Source organism: Rutidosis leptorrhynchoides, chromosome 2, assembly GCF_046630445.1.
Source record: "Rutidosis leptorrhynchoides isolate AG116_Rl617_1_P2 chromosome 2, CSIRO_AGI_Rlap_v1, whole genome shotgun sequence".
NCBI lineage: Eukaryota > Viridiplantae > Streptophyta > Magnoliopsida > Asterales > Asteraceae > Rutidosis > Rutidosis leptorrhynchoides.
In genome coordinates this window covers 678577710-678599898 of record NC_092334.1, presented here as the reverse complement: position 1 = coordinate 678599898, position 22189 = coordinate 678577710, and the positions used below count along the sequence as shown (strand labels likewise).

The following is a 22189-nucleotide window of genomic DNA, read 5'->3' as shown; positions in this document are numbered from 1 at the left end:
TTGGTAAACTTCCCGGTTTTCTTTCACCTATTAACCTTGCTAGGTTACTTACTTCTTGTTCCAGATTTTGAATAGAAGCTTGTTGATTTCTAAATGCTTGAGCATTTTGTTCATTAGTTTGTTTTTGAGATGTGAAAAACTGTGTTTGAGTTTCAACTAGCTTTGTCATCATATCTTCTAAATTCGGCTTTTTATCATCGGTTTGTTGTGGTGGTTTGTTTTGAAAATTAGGTCTTTGCTGATTGTAAGTATTATTGGATACTTGTTGATTGCTAGGACCTTGTTGGTTGTTGTATGGAATATTTCGGTTATAATTCTGGTTTTGATTGTAAATCGGTCTTGGCGGTTGATAATTATTCTGATAATTATTTCCAGGCCTTTGGTTTATGTATGAAATATTCTCTCTTTGTTCCATTGTTAATTCAATACTGAGACAATCTTTTGTCAAATGTGGTCCTCCACACTGCTCACAACTAATTCGTATTGAGTGAATATCCTTAGTCATCTTTTCCATTCGTCTCTCCACAGCATCTATTTTTGCGGAAATGGAATCTAAGTCATGGCTGGAATCAGCTCTAGCTGCTTTAGATGATCTAATGATATCTTTTTCTTGGTGCCACTCATGTGAGTGGGAAGCAGTATTATCAATAATTTTGTAAGCATCAGTTTCGGTTTTCTTCATAATAGAACCACCAGCTGCTATATCTATGTCTTTTCTTGTAGTGATGTCACATCCTTGGTAGAATATTTGTACTATTTGACAGGTGTCTAAACCATGTTGCGGACATCCTCTTAACAACTTTCCATATCTAGTCCACGCCTCATATAGAGTTTCATTTGGTTTCTGTGTGAACGTAACAATTTCTGCTTGAAGTCTTACGGCTTTAGATGCAGGAAAGAATTGTTTAAGAAATTTGTCAACTAAAACGTCCCATGTATCAATCGCCCCTTCAGGTAACGATTCCAAGCAATCTTTGGCTTCTCCCTTTAAAGTCCAGGGAAATAACATGAGATATATCTGTTCATCCTCCACTTCTCGGATTTTAAATAGTGTGCAGATCCTATTAAAGGTACGTAGATGTTCATTTGGATCTTCCTTCGGCGCACCACTAAATTGGCATTGATTAGTCACCATGTGTAGAATTTGTCCTTTGATTTCATAATCTGGCGCATTAATGTCTGGATGAGTAATTGCGTGACCTTGGCCAGTGCGTTTAGCTCTCATTCGGTCTTCCATACTTAAAGGTTCCAGATTCTCCATAATTGAATTTGTTGAATCGGTATCACTAGATGATTATGATTTAATGGTTCGTTCCTCAACAATCTCTGTTTGAATGATTGGTGGTTCTGGAGGAAGGTTTAGTGGTTCAGGATCTACGAACCGTTCCTGAATATTCTCCGGATTCTCAATTGTGAGGTCGGGTTCAAAAAATGGATTATCGGAAATTTGAACTGAAGTACTTGGTCGACTGGATGACGATTCTAAAGAAAAATCAACGGCGGTTATATTTGCTAAATGTCTTGATCTAGTTACAGGTGGTGAACGTACAAAAGGTGGTGAACGTCTTGCTCGGTGCATTCACTGAATATCCTATTAGTTTTTAAAAAAGAAAGAAAAATTATAATAAGTTATCCAATCAATAGACTTTTCTGATTTTGCCCACGTTTCGAATAGCCAAAAGATGCAGCAGAGGGGCAGGATTCGTTTGGTCTCAATATAATTGAGGACTGTTTGGCTCCAATAACCCGGTCCACGTACAAATCCAACTATTACTACGAACCAGAAAATTTTGATGTCTATCAATTTAACCACTCAAAATAAATTTTCGTAATTTTAAGAAATTTAGATAAGAAGTAGAATAAAAATCTATGTCCTAAAACTAGAATAGCGAGAAATAAGAGAGAAAAAGAGTTCGTCGCAAAAGGTAGAAAAAGAAAAAATGGTTGGAAAAAAAGTGACGAAAAAAATAAAAGAAACTTATCAAAACTTAAAAATACTTAACTAACCTAACCTTATTACTACAACTAACTTAAAATTATAATCGCAAATTGAAATTACTAATTGGAATGATAATTGATACATAGTAAAAAGGTGTCTAAAAATATTAAAGCTTACAAGAAAGACTAAATACCAAATGGAAATAACTTAAAAAGAAACTAAAACTTAAAAAGGAGTCGCAAAATTCTAAAGTACCTAAATCTTAGTCTAAAGAAAAAGCACTTAAGGAATTCTACGGCAAAGCCTAAAAATCTAGGAGTAAAAATAACTATAGCAAAAACTAAGTTTAAAATTAAATATGAGCTAAAAATACAAATATTACGCTACAATGATTAAAAAGGGACAAAATATAAAAATATACAAAAAGTTGTAAAAAGTACAATTTTTATAAAAATATTATTTTTATATTATTTTTTTAATAAAACTACTAATTTTACAATTTAAGTAAACTAATTAATACTAAATAAAACAAATTAAATAAAAAGTAAATCTTAAAATAAAACTAATAATAATAATAATAATAATTAGGGTTAAATAATAATAATAATTAATTAATACCCGTAATTAATGCTGAATTAGGGCTTCTGTCGTCTGTCAGAGAAGCTCCGCGAGTCGCGGTAATTAATGCATCAAACCCCGCGAGTCGCGGGGTTCAGAATTTCAGATCTGGAGCAGTTTGAAATTTTTACGCGTTTTTTTTTTTTTTTTATTTTCTGTTTTCTGTTTTTTCTATAAATAAAAGATATTTAATAAAATTTATATTATTATAAACTAAAATAAAGATAAAGAAACTTATAAAACTTAAATATTAAAAAAAATACTAAAAAATACTTATATTTTTGTTTTTCTTTTTATATTTTTGAATAATTAAAACGTATTTTTACAAAAGCGACTTTTAATAAAAGTAAAATAAAAATCTTTTTTTTTTTTTTATATTAGCGTTCCGCTTCCGGCTTTTAAGATAAGATCTCCGGCAGCGGCGCCAAAAATACTTGATGTTATGCGAGGTGTATACGAAATAGTTTATATTTTACTAGGAAAAACTATTTCATACGATACAATTTTACACAAGATATTTATTTATTTATAGAATGGATATACTTAAACCTTGCTACAACACTTATAGGCAGTGTACCTAATCGTACAGTAGTGTAGTTTTTAGTAAGTCCGGTTCGTTACACAGGGAAATCTTTAAATAAAGCTCAACGCTATATTAGTTTACTTTTATAAAAATACAAACATATATATAAGTAATATTATTATTATAAAGGGGGTTTTTACCGTTTAATGACCGGTTTGTCGATTTTAAAACTTTAGTCGCAGTTAAAACCTAATAAATAAAAGACTTAATTTAAAGCGTAAAATAAATAACGATAATGAAATTGCGAATAATAAAAATGCTATAAAATAAAATTGCGATAATTAAAAAGTACAATAATTAAAAGTGCGATTAAATAACAATAAATAAAAGTGCGATAATTAGAAGTGCAATTAAATATAAAATAAAGGAAATTAAATATGAAATAAAAGAATTATGCTTATTTAAACTTCCGTAATCATGATGTTTGACGTGTTGATTTTAGTTTTATGCCCATGGGTTAATTGTCCTTTGTCCTGGATTATTTAATATGTCCGTCTGGTTTTTGTCCATAACAGTCCATCAGTCATAAATATAAAGTGCGAGTGTCCTCGTCAAATTTTAATTATACCCGAAGTTAAATATTCCAACTAATTGGGGATTCGAATTGTAACAAGGTTTTAATACTTTGTTTAATGAATACACCAGGTTATCGACTGCGTGTAAACCAAGGTTTTACTACTTTGTTAACAATTACACCAATTACCCTTGAATGTAATTTCACCCCTGTTTTAATTATTCTAGTGGCTATTAATTCATTCCCGTGTCCGGTTAAATGAACGATTATTCGTACATATAAATACCCCGCCCATCGTGTCCGATTGAGTGTATATGGTAATTTATAGGGACGCCCAATTGTAAATCTTTATATTAACATTAACAAACTATCATTTAGTTAAACAAATATAAAGCCCATTAATAGCCCATAGTCTAATTTCCACAAGTGTCGTTCTTTTGTCCAAACCCCAATTATGGTACAAAGCCCAATTACCCAATTTTAGTAATTAGCCTAACATCATGATTACTTCGTTTTAAATAAGCATAATAATAACTTAGCTACGAGACATTAATATAAAAAGGTTGAACATAACTTACAATGATTAAAAATAGCGTAGCGTTACACGGACAGAATTTCGACTTACACCCTTACAACATTCGCTAACATACCCTTATTATTAGAATTATAATTAAAATTAAAATTAAAATATAAATTATATATATATATTTTACGTATATATGAGAGAAGAGAGAAAAAGATTATGAATTGTGATCAGAATTCGGTTGGCTTTATAGGGATTTTCGAAATTTGGGGCTCCGCGACTCGCGGTAAAATCCTCTTCAAACTCCGCGAGTCGCGGAGAATGAATTTACAGCTCAGTCCTTGGAGTCTTTCTCTGCCGACGGTTTTTATTTATAAATATAATATATATATAATTAATATAATTAATTATATATTATATTATATTTATATACCTAGTTAACTTGTAATTTTTAGTCCGTTGCGTCGAGCGTTAAGAGTTGACTCTGGTCCCGGTTCCGGATTTTCGAACGTCCTTGCGTACAATTTTATATTTTGTACTTTGCGTTTTGAATCTTGTACTCTTGTAATTTCGAGACGTTTCTTATCAATAATTGGAACCTTTTTGATTGTCTTTTGTTCTTTTGAGCTTTTTGGTCGTTTGCGTCTTCAATTCGTCGAATCTGTCTTTTGTCTTCACCTTTTATTATTTAAACGAATATCACTTGTAAATAGAACAATTGCAACTAAAAGCTTGTCTTTTTTGAGGAATAATGCTATGAAATATATGTTCGTTTTTAGCATTATCAAGTGTATTAACAATGAAATACATATGTAAAAATAAGACTACTAACTTAATGATTTCGAAACGAGACATATATGTAACGATTATCGTTGTAACGACATTTAACTGTATATATATCATACTAAGATATATTATATAACATAATATCATGATAATATAACAATTTAACATCTCATTTGTTATAATAAACAATGGGTTAACAACATTCAACAAGATCGTTAACCTAAAGGTTTCAAAACAACATTTACATGTAACGACTAACGATGACTTAACGACTCAGTTAAAATGTATATACATGTAGTGTTTTAATATGTATTCATACACTTTTGAAAGACTTCAATACACTTATCAAAATACTTCTAATTAACAAAAATGCTTACAATTACATCCTCGTTCAGTTTCATCAACAATTCTACTCGTATGCACCCATATTCGTACTCGTACAATACACAGCTTTTAGATGTATGTACTATTGGTATATACACTCCAATGATCAGCTCTTAGCAGCCCATGTGAGTCACCTAACACATGTGGGAACCATCATCTGGCAACTAGCATGAAATATCTCATAAAATTACAAAAATATGAGTAATCATTCATGACTTATTTACATGAAAACAAAATTACATATCCTCTATATCTAATCCATACACCAACGACCAAAAACACCTACAAACACTTTCATTCTTCAATTTTCTCCATCTAATTGATCTCTCTCAAGTTCTATCTTCAAGTTCTAAGTGTTCTTCATAAATTCCAAAAGTTCTAGTTTCATAAAATCAAGAATACTTCCAAGATTGCAAGTTTACTTCCAAGTTTTCTAAATCCATTCCAAGTAATCATCCAAGATCAAGAAACCTTTGTTACTTACAGTAGGTTATCTTTCTAATACAAGGTAATAATCATATTCAAACTTTAATTCAATTTCTATAACTATAACAATCTTATTTCGAGTGGAAATCTTACTTGAAATTGTTTTCGTGTCATGATTCTGCTTCAAGAACTTTCAAGCCATCCAAGGATCCTTTGAAGCTAGATCTATTTTTCTCATTTCCAGTAGGTTTATCCAAGGAACTTGAGGTAGTAATGATGTTCATAACATCATTCGATTCATACATATAAAGCTATCTTATTCGAAGGTTTAAACTTGTAATCACTAGAACATAGTTTAGTTAATTCTAAACTTGTTCGCAAATAAAAGTTAATCCTTATAACTTGATTTTTAAAATCAACTAAACACATGTTCTATATCTATATGATATGCTAACTTAATTATTTAAAACCTGGAAACACGAAAAACACCGTAAAACCGGATTTACGCCGTCGTAGTAACACCGCGGGCTGTTTTGGGTTAGTTAATTAAAAATTATGATAAACTTTGATTTAAAAGTTGTTATTCTGGGAAAATGATTTTTATTATGAACATGAAACTATATCCAAAAATTATGGTTAAACTCAAAGTGGAAGTATGTTTTCTAAAATGGTCATCTAGACGTCGTTCTTTCGACTGAAATGACTACCTTTACAAAAATGACTTGTAACTTATTTTTATGACTATAAACCTATACTTTTTCTGTTTAGATTCATAAAATAGAGTTCAATATGAAACCATAGCAATGTGATTCACTCAAAACGGATTTAAAATGAAGAAGTTATAGGTAAAACAAGATTGGATAATTTTTCTCATTTTAGCTACGTGAAAATTGGTAACAAATCTATTCCAACCATAACTTAATCAACTTGTATTGTATATTATGTAATCTTGAGATACCATAGACACGTATACAATGTTCCGACCTATCAAGTCGACACATCTATATATATTTCGGAACAACCATAGACACTCTATATGTGAATGTTGGAGTTAGCTATACAGGGTTGAGGTTGATTCCAAAATATATATAGTTTGAGTTGTGATCAATACTGAGATACGTATACACTGGGTCGTAGATTGATTCAAGATAATATTTATCGATTTATTTCTGTACATCTAACTGTGAACAACTAGTTGTAGGTTACTAACGAGGACAGCTGACTTAATAAACTTAAAACATCAAAATATATTAAAAGTGTTGTAAATATATTTTGAACATACTTTGATATATATGTATATATTGTTATAGGTTCGTGAATCAACCAGTGGCCAAGTCTTACTTCCCGACGAAGTAAAAATCTGTGAAAGTGAGTTATAGTCCCACTTTTAAAATCTAATATTTTTGGGATGAGAACACATGCAGGTTTTATAAATGATTTACAAAATAGACACAAGTACGTGAAACTACATTCTATGGTTGAATTATCGAAATCGAATATGCCCCTTTTTATTAAGTCTGGTAATCTAAGAATTAGGAAACAGACACCCTAATTGACGCGAATCCTAAAGATAGATCTATTGGGCCTAACAAACCCCATCCAAAGTACCGGATGCTTTAGTACTTCGAAATTTATATCATATCCGAAGGGTGTCCCGGAATGATGGGGATATTATTATATATGCATCTTGTTAATGTCGGTTACCAGGTGTTCACCATATGAATGATTTTTATCTCCATGTATGGGATGTGTATTGAAATATGAAATCTTGTGCTCTATTGTTACGATTTGATATATATAGGTTAAACCTATAACTCACCAACATTTTTGTTGACGTTTAAAGCATGTTTATTCTCAGGTGAATACTAAGAGCTTCCGCTGTTGCATACTAAAATAAGGACAAGATTTGGAGTCCATGTTTGTATGATATTGTGTAAAAACTGCATTCAAGAAACTGATTTCGATGTAACATATTTGTATTGTAAACCATTATGTAATGGTCGTGTGTAAACAGGATATTTTAGATTATCATTATTTGATAATCTACGTAAAGCTTTTTAAACCTTTATTTATGAAATAAAGGTTATGGTTTGTTTTAAAAATGAATGCAGTCTTTGAAAAATGTCTCATATAGAGGTCAAAACCTCGCAACGAAATCAATTAATATGGAACGTTTTTAATCAATAAGAACGGGACATTTCAGTTGGTATCAGAGCGTTGGTCTTAGAGAACCAGAAAAATTTGCATTAGTATGTCTTATCGAGTTTGTTAGGATGCATTAGTGAGTCTGGACTTCGACCGTGTTTTCTTTAAAAATGATTGCTTAACATTTTTGTTGAAAACTATTTATTATTAACATGTAAATATTATATGATATATTAATCTCTTAACGTGTTTGATATTATGTGATAGATGTCTACCTCTAGAACAAGTCTCATTGACTCACCTAATAATAATGAAGAGTCAAATGTAAATTGGAATAATTCGTGGACTGATTCACAAGTTCCCGAAGAGGAACCGGAAGAAGAGTCAGAACCGGAAGAAGAATAAGAACCGGAAGAAGAATCGGAACCGGAAGAAGAAATAGAACCAGTGAGGGAAATAATAAAACGGTTAAGTAGAAGAAAATCCTCAACCAACCGACCAAAGTTAATTATGGTCAATGGTGTTTTCGCCAAGGAAGCAAAGTATTGGGAGGATTACCAATTCTCCGATGAATCGGATCCCGACAAGGAATCCGATGATGTTATAGAAATTACCCCCAACACAATTTAATAAAGCAAAAGAGAACAATAAGGGAAAGGGCATAAAAATAAAGAAATTTGATTCCAAACCCGATGAACTTTATATGTATCGTCAACACCCGTATTTCCTAAGTTGTGACAATAACCCGGGAACCTCTAAACCACCAGGTTTTTCTAAACCAATGTGGAAAACGAAGGCTCGTATTAGGGGAACATCATATATCCCTAGAAACTTGTCAAAACAAACCAAAACCGAAGAAGAAGAAACGAGCGAGTCGGAATAAGATAGTTGTATTCGTGTGGTGTAATATATGTAATATAGTGTGCTTATGCTTTATGATATATGTAAAAATTGCTTGTATTAATAAGTATTTTTTTTTATGAATCTAACTCTTGTCTATTTTACTGTATAAAAACACAAAATGGATAGACAACCCAATATTTTAAGAGACCTACCCGGAGACATGATTGATGAAATCTTGTCTAGAGTCGGTCAGAATTCTTTGGCACAACAATTTACGGCGAAATCAGTTTGTAAGACATTCGAAGAACGTTCCAAGAATGTCTTGGTTTATAAGAGACTTTCGTTTGAAAGATGGGGGATATCACATTGGGAAACCCATAAGTTACGATGTGTTTACTTTGACGCATATATTGCGGGGAACCCAAATGCTATTTTACGCAACGGGTTAAGAAATTATTTTGACTCAATGTATCCGAATATAGGACTTCATGATTTAGAAAAAGCGGCTAACATGCAACATAAAGAAGCATGCTATGCTTACTGGTTAGTAATGTTCGCTTCTCACCAAAGTGAGAAAAAGAACATCGGGCTACAACTATTAAACAAAACGTTCCCACAAGTGACGGAGTCGGTAATTGGGGTAAGAAATGAGGTTTTTAAGTTATTACGAGACTGTTGGTCATTAGGTAACCCTCGTCCCTTTGACGACGTTACAACACGCTATCTTATCAACGGCCATAATGGTTATGTTTCACAAGACCAAGGATGGGAAGTAGTCCTAGTAAAACCAGAATGCATGACTTGTTTCTGGACGTATGAATTACGTGTCTTTATTGCCTTTGCTGAACGACTTGTGTACTAGCTAGAATTATCTTCACAACTATCTTGTATCAAAGTTATTGTGTGCTATATTTCATGCTTTATGTAAAATAAGCGGTATTGTAAGTTTGTAAAATATTGTATAAAAGTTTGAACGCGAAATATTATTATAATCAGTTTTTCATATAGAATTGTAGTAGTTGAATTGTATATTAGCTACTAAGTATGAACTTAACGGGTAGGTACTACCCAAATTTAAACTTATAAAACGCTAATATGAAGAAAAAGCTTTTATAAATGAGTTCATATTATGCTACGAAATACTATTAACTACTCTTAATATTCTGTATGATTAACTTGTTCCATTTGACTATTTTGAAGGAAATGGCACCGACTACTCGACACACCGTGAATATGAATGAAGAGGAATTCCGTACTGTTCTAGATAGGTATTCCACCATGTTAACGCAGAACCTGTGAAGGTATGCGTAGCGTACTTCACTTTGTCCTCTTCAGTACACTTACTTATGGCAAACACCGATTCGACCTTCTCGGTCCACCGTTTTAATCCGATCGGTCCTTCGGTTCCATCAAATTCCAAAGGTTTGCAGGCAGTGAATTCTTTGTAGGTGCATCCTACACGATTTCCTGTACTGCTAGATCCAAGGTTATTGTTGGTATGTAGCGCAGCCTGTACTGTAACAACCCGTCCTTATCCACCTGGACGAAATCATCAACATCTGGTCCCATTGCGATGATCGACTCCAAGTAATGTCCTTAAAATGAGCAAATGCACAGCGGAAGACTTAATTTGTACCTGAGAATAAACATGCTTTAAAGTGTCAACCAAAAGGTTGGTGAGTTCATAGGTTTATCATAACAATCATTTCCATTATTTTAATAGACCACAAGATTTCATATTTATAAACATAATACACTCACAAGTGTATGAAAAAGTCGTTGAGCACTTGGTAACCATACTTAACATTTAAATCACAGCAGCATATTCTTAAATAAACCCTACACCGTACCAAGTGTAGTAACGAAACGAAGTACTGTGCAACCGTTTAAAACTGGTCGTCCAGCCTGGTTGGGGTTGTCAGGCCCGATAGATCTATCAACAGGATTCGCGTTTACGCTCCTCACGTAAATATTAGCTACCAAGTATAAAGAAATATGCCATGGTACAACTCAACGTAGAATTTATTTTTGATCACTTGTGTCTATTTCGTAAAACATTTATAAAAGCAGCGCATGTATTCTCAGTCCCAAAAATATATATTGCAAAAGCAATTAAAAGGGGAGAAAATGAAACTCACCTACTGTATTTTGTAGTAAAAATACATATGACGTCATTTAACAAGTATAGGGTTGACCTCGGATTCACGAACCTATATCAATTATATATTTTAACACATTTAATATTAATCAACTAAGTTTATAATGTATTAAAATAAATTTTTACATATATATCATATTACTATCTATATTGTGTAATATATTTATATATTATGTATCACTTAATAAAAATAATATTTTGTTTTAAAATAAAACTAATATTAGTATAGATATATAATAATTATATTTTAGATAAATTATATTTGTAGTAATAATAATAATAATGATAATAATAATAAATTTAAATATAATAACAATAAGTTTAAATAAAATGATAATTTTATATATATAATGATAATTTTACTAATAATGATAACTTTAATAAAAATTGTAGTTTTTAATAAAAATGATAATTTTAATGATAATACTAATAATAAAATGTTATATATTTATACCTATAATAATAATAATAATAATAATAATAATAATAATAACAATAATTGAAATAAAAATTCAAAGTGTATACCCTTAAAGATCCTTTTTCTAAAAAGAATTGGCACGTATGAGACTCGAACCTGAGACCTCCCGCTCTCACACAACACCCTTAACTGTTGAACTACTAGTTCAATCTGGTTTTAAAGCCCCTATTTATTTATTTTACTCATCTTTCCAGCTTTAACTATATCTTTATTAAATAAAAAAAAATAATGTCGCCCCCTAGTCTCGAACTTGAGACCTCTTATTCCACACCACCACACCCAACCAATGATCTGTCTATTTCCTTTCTGATTAAATTCATGAATTCTATACTTATAACCTGTATGTTCGTCTGTCTTGGCCCAACAGAAAAATGAAAGAATTCGACCCAATATAGAAACACGGCCCAACACTCTTTGGAACTATGGATCAAAGATTTTTAAGTTTCAGCAGCCCACCATTTGTTTCCCCCATTCGGTATACTAAACATCTTTGCCAGACTTAATTTAATCGACATAATTTAATGGTAGGGTAATCGATTTAGAAACAGCGAACTCAGCAACCTTTTACAACCACTCCCATCTTCATACCTATTCCTTTGGTTACTTGTAATCGGCTCTACTGCAGAACATGGCCCAAATTTTATTTAAAATAAATAGAAGCTGGACATCGTATCATTGTTTTCGTTTCTTTATACTAACCCCTCAATCATTTAACATCCTACTACCTTCAATCGATTTTAATATAATCCATCTATATCATATTTAATTGTTAAAGGACCCATTACTTCGAATAAACCGTAAACACTCATCATTTCAACGTTAATACCATCACCTCAATTACTTTAAAAAAATAAAAGAGATCGTCCCTACAAGTAATATGGTCGGCCATGATTTAATAATTGGCTCCATATGCTCCTTTAATAATCGCTATAAGGTATTATTCTTTAAGACCAAGTTGACAACCACTTACCTAATGATACACAACTCCCTTTAAATAGTTTGATAGAAGGGAAAAGAAAACTATTATTAGTGATAGTTTTCGGATAGTAAAACCCAGAAAGCAGTAGTAGTTTACACGAAGATTTCAGGAGGTATTTGTTACAATAAGTATTTTAAGGGTAGCTTAAAGTGATGGTTTAATAAAGGTGGTGGATCGGGTTGTTGATTATGGTGATTGTTCGAACTAGAGGTTGGTACGAAGATGATGAGGGTGGTGGGTGGTGGCGATGACTCTCGGTTAGGGTGACCGTGGAAAGTGAAGTGGTGTTTCTATGGTGATTTAGGGTGGCGAATGGTGGTGATTAAAGGTGATGTAGGGTGGCGGTTTGAGAGTGTCAAGGTGGGTTCATGATGGTTAAACTGCAATTCATAAAACAGAAGTGAGAGGAAGACAAGATGAGGAAGAGGGAAATGTTTTGGTCTTGTTGTGTTGTGAGCTCACGAATAAAAAGGGAAAACAAGGTGGTGAGTGCTTGATGGAAACGGAAAGTAAAATAGATAGATAGATGGTTGGTGTTTACTGTGATTTGAATGAAACAAGAATCATAGTATCGTGTTGGTGGCTCGATGGCTATGGGTGTGATCAGAGATGTGAAGGTTGATCAAGGTTGTAGGTGGTTCTCAATCAACTAAAGGTGATAGGGTTTTGAAGTGGGTGTCGTGATTTAATGGGTGGTTCACAACAGTTTGTTATTGTGGATTCGAAAGGTGGTGTTTGTTTTGATGATAAAGTCGAACAGAAACTACAAGCAACAATAGGGTGTTGTGGGTATGAGTGGTTGATAGATTCGGTTGTGATGATGATTATTACTCACGAAGAGGAAGAAGGAGCTGGAAATAGGAACGAGTGTTGGAGCTTCAATCCATATGTATTAGTCTATATGTGTATGTAATTGTATATATGTATATGTTTATATATATATGATGGATTTGGGTAAGAATCCTATGAAAACTAAGAATCCTATGAAAACAGTAATATATACATATTTGTTTTGTAGGAATGATTGGGTCGACATGATCTCATGGGTATACAGCAAAACGAAAGAAAATAGAAAGAAGAAACAAAAGTGGAATAGATAGATTACACCTAGGATTGTTCTAATATATTACATTTAATTTAATTTTCATATTTAATAATTAACTTGATGATAATACTATTGAAGGTATTTCATATGCCCGAGAGACATATTAAATTAACGTGGCTAATATGTTTTGATCCAAGTCGGGTCATACCCAATAACAAGCTTACCGACACCTTAATTGTATTTTGATCTTAACGATTGGTTCGTTGATTAAATACGCGACACTTGAACTTTAAGAAAAATAGTTTTCTTAAATATTACTTGATGTGTATATATATATATATATAAATTATGGAATAATTTATATAATATGGATTTAATTATTTATGGGTTAAATGATTAAACTTAGTTATGTTACATTTTATATATTTGGTTATATAAATATAAATGTACATAAAAAAAAAATGTATATGGAAGTTTTATATAATGAAAGTTTTATATAAATTTTATACATATATAAACTAATACAAATGGGAAGTGGCATGGGGAATGAGACACACATGCTCTTAGATTCCTCCTTAGTCAAATACAATTCCCATTCCATATACATGCATGCTCCTTGACCAAAGAGAGAGACACATAACATTACACATCAAAACAACTTGAAAAATTCTGCTCAAAAGAGAGCTGTTGGCCGTGGCCTTTGTGGGTGCCAAAGGGATTCATTTTCAAGTTTTTCAAGCTCATTTCAAGTGTAAAGTAAATCCTAACCAAAAGCTAGGGTGTTGGTGCACAAGCTTGGGGTATAACAACTTGAGGTTTCATTGTTTTGGAGCTCCGTTCATCATCATCATCTTCATCACTTATCAACAAGCTTGGAGTAGGTATAATCTCTTATCTTGCTTGTAGTTTGTAAGCATGTTTCACAACTTGATCCTAATTGGGATTTAACTTTAAATTGGTTAAAGTCATAACATGTTCAAATGGTAATTACATGCTTCCGCTTTTTAATTGATTCTTAAATGGTTTTAAGTATAATGGAACTTGTTAAATCCCAACAATGGTATCTAGAGCCGAAGTTGTTGAAATATGCTTCGAGATGATCTATTAAACCCACTATATTTTTGCATTTTATGAACATGCATGATAATAGAATGCAAAAAATTTTGGGTTTGGGTGGGGTTCATAGTTTGGCCGAATTTAGGGAGGTTTCAAATGGGTTTAGAACTTGCCATTTGGTCATATTTTGTTGTATATTATTGTTCACAATCAAGCCTTGGCCTTGTGTTTGTATGGTTGCATGTGTGGTTGAATTAATTCATTCATTTGGTATGTAATATTAATTCATTCATGTGGTTGTAATATTCATGTAATTTGGTGTGTAATAATTGTTCCTTTTGTTATGTAATTTATTTTATATTTGGTATGTAAAATAGATTAGGTTGTATTTTCATTTTCTAGACAAAATGTATTAGGATATATTTTGTAAAATGATGAAGATACAAGAAGATGACAATGAAGAACACAAGGAAGGATGCAAGATTAAGTGGAATTTTTAAATCTCCTACTTTGTGTTATTACCCTTAACCGGTGGCATTTGTTTTCGGCTAAACAAATGTCTACCAAAAATGGCTTGATTGTGAACATATGATTTTGCATGCGTGGTTGTTTTGTATGATTATGTGGATTGTATGTTTGTTTGCTACAAGTTAATCACACAAGTTAACAACAAACTAAAATGGCAATTTAAATTGGTTAAAATTGACATTATTAACGACATGCAAAACGTCAATTTAAATGGTTTAATTAAAAACGGCTAAAAGGACATTAATAATCGGTTATTAAGAACATGATAAGGATCATACATATAAAATGGTTTATATCAAAGTAATAAAATTGGCTTTATTACATAACATGAAAATGGATTTTCAAATAAACCATACACTAAATGCATGTTGGTGTATGGTGCAAAAGTTTTCTCAAACTAGAATTAATGAAAACTTAAAATCCCTTTAACTAATACAAGGTAACCAAGTTAAACGCCATCCTTTTGTGGAAACACTTAGACATATTAGAAATCTCTTGATGGGATAAAGGTCACCTAACCGTCATGAGTGAACTAATATGAATAAGGTACACTTCGCATACATGTGGGATAAAGGTCACCTAACCACTTGTATGTTAAGTCTACATGTCTACACAAGTAGGACGACTTGATTTGGGAATCATGAACTTAGGGTCACCGAAGCATGAGGAACAAATAGGCGTTGATGGGATAAATATGCCATGCAAAAGGATTGCATGATCCCATACTCTAGAAGTTGTAAATGGATTGCAATTGTCATTTATTGACTACCTAGCTAAATCAAATTGCGGGATAAAGGTCACCTAACCGAAATTTGGTTTACCGTTGGATTCTAGAATTTAATAATTCAATTTGATTTAAAGGGTATTGAATGTTAAATTAAAATCGATACTTAAACGAACTTTGTTAATTTTGTAGATGGCCGCCAATAACAACAACAACATTCCAAACGCACCACTTAACCTAAACCACCTATCATTAAGGTCTCTCTTAGAGAAAGACAAACTCAACCATACAAACTTTATGGATTGGTTCCGCAATCTTCGGATTGTCCTCAAACAAGAGGATAAAGCGTATGTACTTGAGGACCCCATTCCCGATCAACCGGATGAGAATGATGTGGAGGCAATGGCCTCTTACGATAAGTATTGCCACGACTCCCTTCAAGTCTCATGCTTAATGCTTGGGACTATGATACCCGAACTCCAAAAGGATTTCGAGCACCATAGTGCATACGACATGATAACGCAATTGAAGGAGATGTTCCTCCAACAAGCGCGTGTCGAGCACTTCGAAACGGTTCGGGCGCTACATGCTTGTCGTATGGACGATACCCAATCGGTTTCATCTTATGTACTTAAGATGAAAAGCCTTATTGATCATGCTAACCTTCTTAACTTGAACATATCAAATGAGTTAGCCACCGATCTTATCCTTAACTCCCTATCAAAAAGGTTTGATCAATTTGTAATTAACTACAATATGAATGGGATGGATAAGAGCATAGGTGAGCTTCACGGTATGCTTAGAACGGCGGAAACTAGCATGGGTAAAAGGGCTTTACCCGTGTTAGCAATCGATCAAGGTGGGTCCAAAAGTAAGACCTCTAAGCCAAAGGTGGCTAAGAGAAAAGGACCCGCCCATCAAGGCAAAGGGAAGGGGAAGATGGTTACCTCAACCATCAACAAGGCTAAGAAACAAAAGGTAGCCGAGAAGGCAAACCCCAAGGAAGACCCATGTTTCGGTTGCGGTGAAATGGGTCATTGGAAACGAAACTGTCCGATCTATCTTAAGGAGTTGAAGGAGAAGAGGGATGCAGGGCAAACCTCAGGTAATATATATATGGTATATATAGAGCTTAGTATTACTTCTTCTAATACATGGGTATTAGACACTGGATGTGGAACTCACATTTGCAATTCATTGCAGGGGTTCAAAAGAAGTAGCAAGCAAACGGGAACATCAAGTCTCTACATGGGTAATGGAGCCAAAGTGCAAGTGAAGGCTCAAGGAGACTTTGTGTTAAAGCTTCCAAGTGGTTTGGAACTTATTTTGGAAGATGTTTTGTATGCACCCGATTTATGTCGAAACATTATTTCCATTTCCCGTTTGAAACAATGTGGTTTTAATCTTAATTTTGTTAATGATGATATCCATATTTATTTAGATAATGTATTCTATTTCAAGGCTTCACCTTCAAATGGAATTTATGAATTGGTTCATGATGACACATCATCTAGTAGCTCAATGTACCATACAAGCACCAAGAAACTCAAAAGGGATTTGAGTGATTCCTACTTATGGCATTGTCGTCTTAGTCACATAAACAAGAACCGAATACATACACTTCAAAAGTATGGACTTTTGAAATCAAATGAAATGGATTCGTTTGAAGTATGTGAATCTTGTTTACAAGGCAAGATGACTAAAGCACCTTTCAAAGGGACCTATGAAAGGGCTAAAGATTTATTGGGATTAATACATTCGGATGTATGTGGACCCTTTAAACCCATGACTAGGAATGGTGAAAGATACTTTGTTACTTTCATTGATGACTTTAGTCGTTTCGGATATGTCTACTTATTAAGACACAAGGACGAAACGTTTGAAGCATTCAAAGAATATCAAAACGAAGTACAAAATCAACTCAATAGGACAATTAAGGTACTTCGTACCGATAGAGGAGGTGAATACCTAAGCGATGCCTTCCAAGATCATCTTAGGAGTTGTGGGATTATCTCACAACTTACTCCACCCGGAACACCCCAACTTAATAGAGTTTCCGAAAGGAGGAACCGAACCCTAATGGATATGGTTCGATCTATGATGGCAAGAAGCTCGTTGCCTCTATCATTTTAGGGTTATTGTCTAAGCTCCGCAGCTCGTATTTTAAATATGGCCCCAACCAAGAAAGTGGAACGAACTCCTCACGAGATGTGGTTTGGTAAACCTCCATCTCTATCATACTTAAAGGTATGGGGATGTGAAGCTTATCCTAAGCGTTACGTCCCTAATAAGTTGAATGCTCGATCCACGAAGTGTATCTTCATAGGATATCCCAAGGATGATATGGGATACTATTTCTATGATCCATCCGAGCAGAATGTATTTGTTGCTCGGAAGGCGGAATTCCTTGAAACTAAGTTCCTAATGGAAGGAAACAGTGAAAGGAAGATAGATCTTGAAGAGGTTCAAGATCAAGTAGATGATACACAATTGGTTGACACTAGCACTCAACATGAAAATGTTGATAGTGATCAAATGGATGATCAAAATACACAAGGCATTCGTAGATCTGGTAGGATTAGCAATCCTCCTGAGAGATATGGGTTTCTCATAGATGGTTGCTATACGGTTGATTTGGATGAACCAACAAACTACCAAGATGCTTTATCAAGGATTGATAAAGATAAATGGCAGGAAGCCATGAACGCTGAGATGCAATCCATGTATGAAAACCAAGTGTGGGAACTTGTTGAGCAACCTCCTAGCTCTAAGCTAGTTGATTGCAAATGGCTTTTCAAAATGAAAACCGACATACATGGAAACTTGGATACATATAAAGCCAGACTTGTTGCAAAAGGTTTCACTCAAACTCAAGGGGTTGATTATGATGAAACTTTCTCGCCTGTGGCAATGCTAAAGTCTATTAGGATATTATTTGCCATTGCTGCTCACTACGACTATGAAATATGGCAAATGGATGTCAAAACCGCTTTCCTAAATGGATATCTTATGGAAGATGTCTATATGGTCCAGCCTGAAGGTTTTGTTGATCCAAAATATCCTAAAAATGTATGCAAGTTAAAGAAGTCAATCTATGGATTGAAACAAGCATCTAGAATGTGGAATCATCGTTTTAATGAGGAAGCCGAGAAATTTGGCTTCATTAAAAATGGTGATGAAGCTTGTGTATATAAGAAAGCTAGTGGGAGCACTATCATGTTCCTTGTACTATATGTGGATGATATATTATTATTTGGGAATGATATTACCACAATGCAAGGAGTCAAAAATTGGCTAAAGAGTTGCTTCTCCATTAAGGATCTAGGAGATGCACAATACATATTGGGGATAGGGATCTATAGGAATAGATCCAAGAGATTGATAGGTTTAAGTCAAAGTACATACATTGATAAAATCTTGAAAAGGTTCAAGATGGAAAACTCTAAGAGAGGTTTGGTACCTATTCAAAAAGGAACCGTTCTCAGTTCATCTCAGTGTCCTGTCACGAAAGATGAACAAGAGAGAATGAAGAAAGTCCCATACGCATCTGCTATTGGGTCTATCATGTATGCAATGATATGTACTAGACCGGATGTGTCATGCGCTCTAAGCTTGACAAGTAGATACCAGAATAACCCAGGAAATAGTCATTGGATTGCTGTTAAAAGCATATTGAAATACCTTAGGAGGACTAAGGATATGTTTCTAATATATGGGTCTGGTGAGGAGGAACTCGCTGTAAAAGGTTACGTGGACGCGAGTTTCCAAACTGATCGAGATGACTCTCGATCACAATCCGGTTATGTCTTCATGTTAAATGGTGGTGCGGTCTCTTGGAAGAGTTCGAAACAGGAGGTTGTTGCGTTATCCACTACAGAGTCGGAGTACATTGCCGCCTCACTGGCAGCTCAGGAAGCTGCATGGATGAAGAAATTCATTGACGACTTAGGAGTGGTCCCTTCCATTCAGGACCCTCTTGAGATCTTTTGTGACAACGAGGGTGCAATTGCTCAAATCAAGGAACCTCGTGCTCATCAAAAGACTCGTCACATTGAGCGGAGATTCAACTACATCAGGGATGAGGTTGAAAAGGGAAAGATATGTATTCACAAAGTTCACACAGATCATAATGTTGCGGATCCACTCACGAAGCTTTTACATGAGCCAAAACATGAGGGACATGTTTGTGCATTAGGGCTTCGACATTCTAGTGATTGGAAATGATCTACTTTATGTATTGTAATGGAACGAATTTGTTCAAACTCATTAATATGATTATGGTTTAATTTATTTTGAGTCATGTTCCTATTTTGCATATTTTATCCATGAATAAGCTATTATTCTAAAATCCGTAGTTGATCACATTTGTGGGAACAAGTGTGAGGTTTAGACTATTATGAACTTGGATTGGTATACATTCAAGGACTGAATGTGGGGCAAGGTTGCAACCAAGGTTCATAGATATTTGTGGGAAACAAATATTGGAAGACCCGCTCTCAAGAATTACTGTATAGAGCCTTTGTGGTTGATCACATGTAATCTTGAGTAAAGGCGAATATCATTGTATCCTCTGACCTGAGATACATATTGGGTTCAGATATTCACCAAGTACTATGCCTTTATTCTTTCCTTCGCTATTCTGAAACATGGTAGTATATAAGGAAGAACTCAGGTATATTACAAAGTGTATATCTAGGACGTATGTAGTTGAGATGGAATTTGTCCCTCTTATTCGTTGAGAGTCAGATGTCTAAGGCCTGAAAAGTTAAATCTATAAGAGAGTGATCACTCTGTATCTCCTGGATTTGATATGACATCTATGACAAAAGGATATAATGAAAGATTCACCTACATATATCAGTTCGAGTAGGGAGCTCGAAAGGGATGATGTTATTGAATGGCACAAAGTCATAACATATTAGGGGTGATGGACGGTGTGTTAGGCTGTATCCATCACTTGCATTAATTTCTTATGTTTCTCGTGCAAGTGGGAGATTGAAGGTATTTCATATGCCCGAGAGACATATTAAATTAACGTGGCTAATATGTTTTGATCCAAGTCGGGTCATACCCAATAACAAGCTTACCGACACCTTAATTGTATTTTGATCTTAACGATTGGTTCGTTGATTAAATACGCGACACTTGAACTTTAAGAAAAATGGTTTTCTTAAATATTACTTGATGTGTATATATATATATAAATTATGGAATAATTTATATAATATGGATTTAATTATTTATGGGTTAAATGATTAAACTTAGTTATGTTACATTTTATATATTTGGTTATATAAATATAAATGTACATAAAAAAAAATGTATATGGAAGTTTTATATAATGAAAGTTTTATATAAATTTTATACATATATAAACTAATACAAATGGGAAGTGGCATGGGGAATGAGACACACATGCTCTTAGATTCCTCCTTGGTCAAATACAATTCCCATTCCATATACATGCATGCTCCTTGACCAAAGAGAGAGACACATAACATTACACATCAAAACAACTTGAAAAATTCTGCTCAAAAGAGAGCTGTTGGCCGTGGCCTTTGTGGGTGCCAAAGGGATTCATTTTCAAGTTTTTCAAGCTCATTTCAAGTGTAAAGTAAATCCTAACCAAAAGCTAGGGTGTTGGTGCACAAGCTTGGGGTATAACAACTTGAGGTTTCATTGTTTTGGAGCTCCATTCATCATCATCATCTTCATCACTTATCAACAAGCTTGGAGTAGGTATAATCTCTTATCTTGCTTGTAGTTTGTAAGCATGTTTCACAACTTGATCCTAATTGGGATTTAACTTTAAATTGGTTAAAGTCATAACATGTTCAAATGGTAATTACATGCTTCCGCTTTTTAATTGATTCTTAAATGGTTTTAAGTATAATGGAACTTGTTAAATCCCAACAACTATAAAAATAATAACTATCATAATAATAACATAATTAGTATTATATTATCAATAACACTTTTTAATATGAAAATCATAATTCCTATAATAATAATATTAATAATGATAACAATAATATTAATAATGATAGTATAACAAATTATATGTACTCAATTTCATATCTTTATATTATGTATAGTAACTGTATTAATGCTGATATTAATATTTATTTACAACTAATCATATTGTGAATCGTCGGACATAATCAAAGATCAAATGGATTCATGAAAACAGTTCAAAAATTTGAGACTTAACCTAACAGACTTTGCTTATCGTGTAGAAAATATTAAATCGGGTTGAGAGTTTGGTTTAAAATTAGTCGGAATTTTCCGGGTCGTCACAGTACCCACCCGTTAAAGAAATTTCGTCCCCGAAATTTATTCGAGGTTGTCATGGCTAACAATAAAAAAATGTTTTCATGATGGATATGAGTTGCTAATTATAGTTTTATCATTATTGAGTAATATAGATAAAACAATTCGATTACTTGAAGCGTTTGAGTAG

At 33.4% G+C, this 22189-nt stretch overlaps 1 protein-coding gene across 1 annotated transcript; it reads left to right on the top strand.

Moving 5' to 3' along the window:
- The first annotated feature begins 16406 nt into the window (after positions 1 to 16406).
- LOC139893969 (uncharacterized) lies at positions 16407 to 17272 on the top strand. The gene is made up of 2 exons (XM_071877170.1): positions 16407 to 16834; positions 16933 to 17272. Exons 1-2 carry the CDS (start codon positions 16486 to 16488, stop codon positions 16947 to 16949), a joined length of 366 nt encoding a protein of 121 aa, XP_071733271.1. The 5' UTR covers positions 16407 to 16485; the 3' UTR covers positions 16950 to 17272.
- Positions 17273 to 22189: the final 4917 nt, after the last annotated feature.

What these genes read in the sequence shown, in the direction of transcription:
- LOC139893969 (XM_071877170.1), top strand. Translation starts at nt 16,486, where the DNA reads ATGAATGGGATGGATAAGAGCATAGGTGAGCTTCACGGTATGCTTAGA.